At 39.6% G+C, this 10,448-nt stretch overlaps 1 protein-coding gene across 1 annotated transcript in view; it reads left to right on the forward strand.

Annotated features, from left to right (window-relative positions):
• The window catches only part of LOC112469241 (unconventional myosin-Vb-like), a 50,581-nt gene that overhangs the window by 2,701 nt on the left and 37,432 nt on the right, over window positions 1-10,448 (forward strand). Inside the window, exons 2-3 of the mRNA XM_025038545.1 lie at window positions 6,287-6,458; window positions 9,638-9,782. Of these exons, the coding sequence (XP_024894313.1) occupies window positions 6,287-6,458; window positions 9,638-9,782 (317 nt within the window). The remainder of the gene's footprint in view (window positions 1-6,286; window positions 6,459-9,637; window positions 9,783-10,448) is intronic.

Here is a 10,448-nt window from a genome sequence, read left to right on the forward strand (position 1 = left end):
TTGCCCGGAGTGGAACTCTGCCGGGCAGTCTCTCCCGCCCCAACCTCCCATACAGGCTGCTTGGCTTCTGCCCTCTAGTGGCAGGGAACGGAACACTCACCCCATTTCCATGGTCTCACATTTAAATTCTGCATCCCGTGTGCCTAGCCACCACCTTGATGGTGAGTGCTCTCTGCGTACAAGGCCCTGACTTAGTGTTCACGAGTGAGAGGAAGACGGAAGTACGTAAGCTTTAAAAGGAGTAACATGCTCCAGCATATCCAGGCCCTCTACATTTACCATCGTCACCATTTTAAGTGTACAGGTCAGGGGCATAAAAAACAGTATAGGTAGGGTTCATTCCTGTGCCACCACCACCACCATCCACCTCCAGATTGACATCTGCCTACTTAATATCATCGACCTGTTCCCCTCCGGTAGTCATGATCTTTTCTTATCAGTTAGTATATTTTGCCTGGCTGCTTCTGCTTGGAGGTGGGTGAAGCAGTCATTTTGCTCCCTTATCCCCCCGCCTCCCAGACATTGGGCAATGTCTGGCTACATTTTTGTTTGTCATGACTGAGAAGGGAGGTTTGCTACTGGTATCTTGTGGGTAGAGAGCAGGGATGCTGGTAAGCACCTCATAAATTCAGCCGCCTCCTTCCTTGCTTCCCCAAGGAAAGAATTATCCAGTCCTGAATGAAAACGGTGCCAAGGCTGAGAAAGCCTCGTTTAGGCCCATAGAGGAAATGGTCAGGATAAACTGGGGTTCCATGATTCTAACAGAATGTGGGAGCCATGTTCCCTGCAATAAATTGAAATCAAAATATTAACTCTGACTCCATATTTTATGCTGCCGTAATTTTGTTTATTAAAACTTTTCGTTAATTCAATTAGCAAAATTCAGTTTGAATTTTATTAATTTAGACTTTTTAATTGTATATTTTAATTTATGGCCTTTTTCTTCCTTTAATTGCTCGCATCACCATTCATTCATTATCCATTATTAAAACAATCATTATCGAGCAATTATATGCTGGTGTCCGGTTATACAGCAGTGAAAATGGCACATGTGCACCTTTGTGGAGCTTTCAGTCTAACTTATAATGAATGTAACACACACACACACACAAATATAGGGTTTAGAATATGAAAAGTTCAAGGCCAGGCGTCTTTAGAAGTCTATTGGAAATATGGTGAGCTACCTGACTCTGCCCCAATGCACCTTCTCTCTTTACTCCCCAACTCCACACTTGTTTTGAAACCCATTTGGGCAGTTGCCTCTGAGTTTCTGCTGACTTCCCAAAGCAGGAACACTTATCATGGCAGAATGGTATCTAAATACTCCGCCACCCTCCTCATCCCCCTTGCAGTTAGGTGAGACCCCATGAGGACTTTTGTCCGGAAAGCTCTAGGTAGAATTGATGGATACCACTTCCAGAGAGCAGAAAAGAACTGATGGGAGTTTGTCAGGCTCTCCTTCACTGCCTGGTGAATGTGAAAGCTATATGTTGACATCAGAGTGACCCGTGGAGCAAAGCTTCCATACCAGCCAGCCTTGGGCACCTAGCGTGAGTGAGAGAAATCTTTGTGGTATTAAGCCATTGAGGTTTCAGGGTTAATTTTTTACTTTCTCCTAACCTAACCAATCTTTCCTAAGTAAGAAGTTTACATGAAACAAAGAGTATTTTATTTTTCAAGTAATTAAGTTTAGGCCTGTGCTAAGTAGTAGGAGGGTAAGAATAAGAAGGTTCTTTTTAAGAGACATCTTTTGGAGGACTGGAGAAGATGGTGCTAAACTTAAACACAGAACTTTTACAGAGTAAGACACAGAAGAACTTTTATTCAATAAATATTTGTGCTTTTAAAACACTCGTTTAGGACATAATGTAAAAGTCTTTTAATACAATGAGAGACCAGTCCTCTCATCCTGAGGTCTAAGAAAGTAATGGGCTCAGGGCCTCATCGCAGTTGAGTTCAGTGAGTCTAAACTTTGGCTACACATTAGAACTCCCTGGTGAGTTCTTAAAAAAAAAATCATAAAGCCAAGGTACCAGCCAGACCACTTAAATCTGAATTTGGGGATGGGACACAGTAGTGTGTCTTTTTATAAAGCTCCCCATGAAATTCCAAGGTACAGGAAAAGTTGAGAGCCACTGCTTGAGTTGGGTGCCATTTCCAGCGGAATATGATACATGAAGCTCCTCAGGGTCCCCTTGCTAGCTGGTAACCATATTTTTACTGACTTGACTTTTCTCCAAATCAGAAGATTTCTGTGGGTAGAGTAGGAGAAGGAAGTTAGCTTTCTTCACCTACCATATATGATTACTATTAGCTTCAAATGTCTGTGTCGGGAGTTGTCATTCAAAGATCTTTGTTTTTTTTTTGCTGCAGTACCATGTAACATGGACTCAAATTGAGGGAAGGGAGAGATCATGAATAAATTAGACTTTCCACTTAACTAATATTTTTTAAGCACCTACTAAATATCATTGAATCGCATACCCACAGAGTTTAGGGCAATCTAGACCAGCACTGTCCAGTAGAACATTGTGCTTCAGTGGAGTGTTCTCTCTGTATTGTCCAGTGCGGTAGTCACTAGCCACATGTGGCTACCGGGCTTTTGAAATATGGCTAATGTGACTGAGAAACTGAGGTTTTAATTGCATTTCATTTTAGTGAATTTAGCCATATGTGCTATCCAGTTGGAGAGTACAGGTGCAGAGCAGTCCCCAAACCCCGTCCCTCCCTTTACATTCTCAAGTGCCGTCTAGTCCTGTATGCTAGTTGGGGGCCAGTTGGAGACCTCCATCTATTCCTGGTCTCAAGGGGTCTCCAAGGTCTATTCTAGGTAAGTGACTGATCATTAATTTTGTGATGAGTGTTAACAGTTAACAGTCAACCTTTTTTTTTTTTTTTTTTTTACCTCCAAAGGCCCAGTTCTTACGTAGTGATGTCTTTTGTGCCCGAAAGTCCATGGTCCCTGATCACATCATAAACGCTTAGATTTCAAATAAAACCATGTTAGCCATAAATGTTTTTGATGTTAGCGGCAGTGTTAGAATCAAATTCCTGTTAAAGGAAAAAAAAAAATCCTCAAATCTTTCATTCTCTCCTCCCCTCTGGATACACACACCAAGGAATCTGTAGCTTTGAATGCTGAGTTTGCAGCTCTGCCTCTTTTCTGCTGCTCTGGACATTTTTACTCTTTATCAGTTTTACTGTAACCAATACCAGTAGCTTATTTGTGGACCGTGTTTTCACAAAATTGCATATGCGTTTTCCTCTGCATGCTTTTGGGAGAGCCTTTTGTGGGGGAGATTCATCTAAGAAAAGATGAAATGCCAGCATTTCTGCTTCAGCGTTTAAAGACACTGGGCTCAGATCCCAGCTTTCCAATCTGAAAACCGAGGGGTCAGCTAGGTGGGCGCTGCAGTTTTGCAATTGGCTGTTCCCTGCACTGCTTACTGCGGTGGGGTGGACAGCCAAGGGGGAGATGCAGAGCAGATGAGCTCCTACGGGGGAGGGACTTCTTTAGAATGCCTTTAGAATGCCTCAGCGGGGAGGTCTGGTTAGAGTCCCAGTGATACCACTAACTCAGCAGGAGGTGAAGGGGTCATGCGCTCTAGAATACGATGAAATAAAAATCAATTTTCAGCACTCCATTTCCCCTTGTTTCTCACCTTTCGGAAGTTTTGTCAGCCTCATGTTCATGATAGTTGTTTCCTGGCCTCCTCTATGGAGTAAATTTGATATAAATAAAAGAACTTTTCACAGAAAGAAAAGAGCCTTGATTAATACATAAAAAAGAAAAACCAACAACAGGAAACTGACAAAGTTGAAAATCTCACTAACATAGATGACCATTGCTGTTTTGTGTGGCTGTTACTCCAGACAGACCTTGATATACAGTTTTAAATAAACGGAATCTTATATTTCATTCTGTAACACACTTTTTCTTAGAGTCAGCAGAATGCTGTGGGTAGCTGCCTGACTGTAAATATAGGCCTATGTCATGTTTTACTTTGATATTTATAGCTTCAGCGAGTCAGTATCTTTGCTAGTTTATAAGACTGTCTCCTGAGGCCAATGAAGAGCATATCCACAAAAAGTTCTGACTAGGTGTTGCCAGCTGCCCTCCAGAAAGGGTAAATCAGTCTGAACCAAAAAAGCAGTGGACCTGTTTGCACACACCCTTCCTAGTTAGGGTCTTATTTTCATACCTTTGCTTATCTGATGGATATTAGTGCTAATAACCCTCGTTCGCATCGTTTTGTTTAATGGTCAAGTTGAATAGTTTTTCATTTGTAGTTATTATTTTGTGACTTGTAGCCTATGCACAATTTTTTGTCGAGGCGTAGATTTTGCTTTGATTTCTTAAAACTTTTCGGATATTAAGATTATTAAGTCTGTCATGTACTGTAGAATTAATGTCCCCTCCTCCAGTTTTACTCTGCATATGCTATGTTTTATGATGGTTTTAATATTCTGTATTATAGTCAAATTAATATTTTCCAACATTATTCTGGCTTTTGCTTTGTCCTTTAAAACTAATTTCTTCCAAAACTTTTACAGATATTTGCCCACACTTTTTTTAATGCTTTTGTTTTCCGTTCTGGTTTTAATTTTCACATTTGTTTCATCTACAATTTATTTTGGTGTGAGGAGTGAGAATAGAACACTGGCCCAGTATTTTTTATAAATGGCTGCTGGTTTATCTACCACTATTATTTGGAAAATTCCTTCTAACCATTTATTTGCAATTTTAATGTTATCATGAACAAATTTTCCATATGTGCTTGCTATTGCATTTTATTTATCTGTGTCTATTTTAGCACTATTACCGTTGTACTTTAATTGCCGGCTTTAATAATATACCTTAAGATCTGGTAGTACAGTTTTGCTAAGAGTGGGATGGGAGGGGACATTGATATTTATATTCTCTTAAAATTTGACTATTATCTTAGTAAATTAAGGCTGTGTCCATAGAATTTTGTGAAAGGCTCATATAGAGTAGTTATTCTTAAATAATGAGCCTTGAGCCACCTGTATCAGAACTACTTAGGAATTTTTAAAAATTCAGGTTCCTGAGCCCCACCCAGAGTTCCTGAACATAAGTCACATTTGGGAAACTGTTTTTACAAACTCTCATGATTCTTTTTTTTTTTTTTAACATAATTTATTTTTATTTCATCCAAATATGCTTTCTTTTCAATGTTTCTTTTTTTAAAAAAATTTTTTATTATGGCAACATTAGTTAACGAAATCCAGTAAGTTTCAGGTGTACAATTCAACAGTAAGACGTGTGTGTGTGTGTGTGTGTGTGTGTGTATACACATACACATATATGTATATATGTTGCATTGTGTGTTCACTGCCCATAGTTAGATTTCTATCACCACATATTTGACCCTTTTTACCCCATCTACCTTCTCCTTCTGCCCACCTTCTGGTAACCACTAGTCTATTATCTATGTCTGTGAATCTCTGTTACTCAGATAAAACATGGTAAGTAGCAGCCAAGTTCCTTCTGTTTAAATGTTTAAAAACACCACCACCATCTTTTTTATTAATTGTTTGTACATCTTCGTACACACATAATCAAAGTTATAAATATATCCTGTCAATAAATTTATGTAGCCCAAGTGCCGTTGAGTACAGAGATAATACCTTGCATTTGAGATTTGAATTTAAGATGTGTAGTCATACTCCCTGATTACACACACACACAGACACAGACACACACATACACACCCACCCGCTCCTGTTATACTTTAGGTTAAAGTAAAATCATTGCCCTAGAGTAACTTGCAGTTAGGTTGTAAAAAATTTATGTACATCTTGAGGGCTGTTATGGAGGGCAATTTATTGCAAGGTAATCCAAATAAAAGGTGAGTGCATTGGTTGATGGGAAGACCAGCATGAAATGGGGCAAAGCAAAGGAGGTTTCCTGGATGGGAGAAAGAACAGTACTTCTGTTGCAACTAGAATTAAAGACTTGGTAAGTATCCTTTCATTGAGAAGCAGTAGAATGCTTTATTAATCTAGTTGTGCTTCCTGAATTTCTCATATCATTCAGTCTTTTACCTTGATACACTGGGATCATGTTAGCAGCAAAATTTCCACCTGGGCTGGTTTCTTATGGCAACACCGCTATTTTGTTTGGTTTGCCGTTCTTTAAACCATGTTATTTATCTTCATCACTTATGATCTGCTTAGGATAGTGATCCTAGCCAACAAGACAGGAATTGAATACAAGCTAAATGTTTCATAACTCTGCTTTTTTGTGTCTGTTACTTGCATTTAGATTCGGGAATACCCCATCGATGTCCAAAGCAACCAGCTGCCCTTCTTGCGGAATCCAGATATCTTGGTGGGAGAAAATGACCTGACTGCCCTTAGCTATCTACACGAGCCTGCAGTTTTGCACAATTTAAAGGTCCGTTTCCTGGAGTCGAACCATATCTACACTTACTGTGGTAAGTGAGGGGCATCTAATAGCTGTGTGGGTTTGAAAGTGCTTACAATCTTCAGACTTTATGTGTTCAACTCCGGTGATTAAGACTCCTACTTTCAGTCTCATTTATAAGTATCTCTCATCTGAGATCCTCGAAAGGTTTTTAATCAGTGAATGTGGCTTCATTACATTGCCCTACATCTTTGTGGGGTGATTGGTGTTAATCACAGCTCAACCAGGGAAGAAGTGGGCCACACTGGGTGGCTTTTCTGGCTTAGGCAACAGCCCTGGAGTCTTAGGGGAGTGATGTCCTAGCTCGGGCATCTGCTCTCACCACCGAGCGCAGTCCTGTATGTGTATTCTAGTTTCCTGCTTGAGAAAGGGATGCCTTTTTCTCTGACCCTCTCACTCACCCATGTACAAACATAGTGCATGATGAACATTTGTCAAATTCGTGAGCAGAAGCCACGACAAATGCTTTAAACCAGAAGTCTTAAAATTCCTTCATACTCGTTTTTCTTAAAATTTCTCAATAATCCATGTTTCAAATTGGGTGTTTCTTTTTTAGAGTATTGTTAAATGGTATGGTAAAAACACGAACCCTATAAACGTACATGTTTATCCAGACACTTCAGCTGTTCAGAGTGGCGGACATAGCACAGAATCCTATTTCGTTAAGAAGCACTCATTTCTTCCCAAGTGTGTGACCTCAGAGTAGAATATCAAAATTTGAATTGAATGCGACAAGAATTAGGGTTTTATACAACTTAAGAAACCAGCAGAATGCGAGGCTGTTCTTAAGGGAACTCTCCAAGTCATTACCCATATCAAATAGACATTGTCAGAGCCCTGTGTCTTATTTTTCAGACAAACTTCCATCTGAAGGGAACTTCAGATGTCGGGTGTCATCTTCCTCTCTTTGCCCTTTACTTGGTTTATTACGTTTCCTCTCTCTCTGTCTCATTTTTTTTTCCTTTTAAGTAGATTTTACTTTTTAAGGCAGTTTTAGGTTCATAGCAACATCGAGTGGAAAATGCAGAGATTTCCCATATACCCCCTTCTGCCACACACGCATGGCCGCCTCAGCTGTCAAAATTCTGCTCAAGAGGGATACATTTGTTATAATTGATGAATCCACAATGACACATCATTGTCACTCAAAGTCCATAGTTATATTAGGGTTTATTACTCTTGGTGTTGTACATCCTATGGGTTTGGGCAAAACCATAATGACATATATCTGCCATTATGGAATCATAGCAGTGGTTTCACCGCCCTAAAAGTCATCTGTGCTGTGCCTGTTCATCCTTCTCTTCCCATTAACCCTTGGCAACCACTGATCTTTTAGATTATCTCCATAATTTTGCCTTTTATAGAAGACAAAATTCTGTGGTTGGAAACACAGTGAGTAGCCTTTTCAGACTGACTTCTTTCACTTCGTAATATGCACTTAAGTTTCCTCCATGTCTTTTCATATCTTGATAGTTCATTTCTTTTTAGTGCTGAATAATATTCTATTGTGTGGATGTAATACAGTTTATTTACCCATTCACTTATCGAAGGACATCTTAGCTGCTTCTGAGTTTTGGCAATTATGAATAAAGCTGCAATAAACATCCATGTGCAGGTTTATGTAAGGATATAAATTTTCAGTTCCTTTGGATAAATACCAAGGAGTGTGAATGCTGGATCACATGCCATGAGTATGTTTAGTTTTGTAAGAAACTGTCAAAGTGGCTGTACCATTTTGCATTCCCACCAGCAGTGAATGAGAGTTTCTGTTGCTTCACATCCTCATCAGCATTTGGTGGTGTCAGAGTTCTGGATTTTGGCCATTCTACTAGGCATGTAGTGGCATCTATTAGTGTCTTAATTTGCATTTCCATAATGATATATGATGAGGTGCATCTTTTCAGATGCTTATTTGCCATCAGTATATCTTCTTCGGTGAGCTGTTTAGATCTTTTGCCCATTTTTTAATTGACGGTTTATTTCCTTGTCATCAAACCTTGAGTTCTTCGTATATTTTGGATAATAGTCCTTTATCAGATATGGTTTTTCCAAGTATTTCTCCCAGTCTGTGGTTTTTCTCATTCTTTTGAGTGTGCCTTTCTTCAAACACCACAAGGGAACACAATACAAGAGGTTTCGTATCCTGGCAGTGACCTTCCCATTTCTGTCTTTTCTTCCACATGACTGGAAAAGCTCATATTTCTTGAAGGCCAGTCAATAGTTTTCTTGACATCGAGAATATGTGCCTATGTGAAAGAAAAAGGTATGGATTTCTGTCTTGTCTTGAAGATTGAATTTGTATTTTTTCTTTTTATATTTCCAAATATCTATTTACCTTGCTCTTCCTTAAAAGAATATCTGAAAGGTTAGAAGATTTACTGATTCTTCAATCACTGTGTATTTCTCGAGTCTATTATTGCAGCGCATCCTTTTGGACATAAGATGAAAAAAAAATGGTGAAATGAAAGATAATACATGATATAATGTGATATGAGATAATAAGAAATAGCTAACACTCTGGGCTTACTATGCAAAGTGCTGGGCTAAATGTTCTCATTCTCTATTAATCATTTTATTCTCAGGATAATCCAGGTAAATGCAATCATGCCCATTTTACAGGCTGGAAAATGGAGGTACTCAGAGGTTAAGTAATTTGCCTTAGTCACCCAGTTAATAACTGGCTGAGCCACGATTTAACTTTAAGATGTGTACATCGTACTCCTTGTCTACAAGTTATTTGTATTTTAGTTACGATAACCCAGACTCAAATGAAAAATTAAGTCTTTTTACTAGATTTTAATTCCGAGATTGCTTTTTAAGCCTAATTCCTGTTAGCAGAGTTAAGTATCCTCTTTTCTCTGGTCCTGAAACACTTTGCACATATCTGTTTTATGAATTCAATTTGTCGAACATTTATATGCAAGATGCACGTGTGTGTGTGTGTGTGTGTGTGTGTTTATTTCATGCTTAGAGTATTTAGAGGCCTACCCTGTCATTCTCTTCTCTACCTGGGCCTAGCCCTGTGCCTGGTAAACACATAGATATGTCTTGCTTTAGTTGAGTGATTGGTTGTGACTCATCCTGTTACCCTATCATTCTTTAATTTTGATGCATATGAACGAGGCCTTTAAAAGCTGACACCAGGTGGCCATTGTACTACCAGAGTCTGACTGCACTGTCTGTTTGCAGGTATTGTGCTTGTTGCCATTAATCCTTACGAACAGTTGCCAATCTATGGACAAGATGTCATCTATGCCTACAGTGGCCAAAACATGGGGGATATGGACCCCCACATCTTTGCTGTGGCAGAAGAAGCATATAAGCAGATGGCCAGGTAAGAATCACCACAGCCCAGATGTCTTCCTGGGTAGTCGGGACAGAAAGGGGAGTTTCTGTCTTCCTTTGCTGCTCTTGCTCGATGGCGGCAATGGTGGCTCTAGAGGAAAGAACTTAGAAACAAAACCAGCCCAGGTTCTGTTTCTTAGCACATTTCCTCATGTCTTCATCTTATTCTGATGAACTGAAACCTGGGCTTGGAGACCAGTGTCTCTTGAGACTTATTTCATTGTTTCAGCAGAACAATAAATGCCTAGCATTTCATCTCTCTTTGAATTTTTGGGGGGCCTCTCTCCTCCCCTCCTGGTGTAATGCATCCATTTTATAGCATCGCCATTCACTTTACAGATCTCACTGAAGGCTCCCTTTTGAAGGAACCAGGGCTCTTAGAGAGCTTCTTGAGATGCCAAGCATTTGGGGTTGAAATAGAAATTTCGAATTACTGGTCATGCATAGACAGTATTTTGGGTTTTCTCCTGGAAGTGGATTTCTGTTTAGGCACATAAGTAGATCTCATTTTTGCCTTTTTTTTTTTTTCCCCCTTAGCTCTGAAGGATAGGTACAGGTTATTTCCTCAGGAGACAGGCTAGGTGATTGATTAGTCAGGATTCTCTAGGGAAACAGAACAAATGTAGAGAGAGAGGGAGAGAGGGAGGGAGAGAGG

The sequence above is a fragment of the Pteropus alecto genome, unplaced genomic scaffold, assembly GCF_000325575.1.
Source record: "Pteropus alecto unplaced genomic scaffold, ASM32557v1 scaffold146, whole genome shotgun sequence".
Lineage (NCBI taxonomy): Eukaryota > Metazoa > Chordata > Mammalia > Chiroptera > Pteropodidae > Pteropus > Pteropus alecto.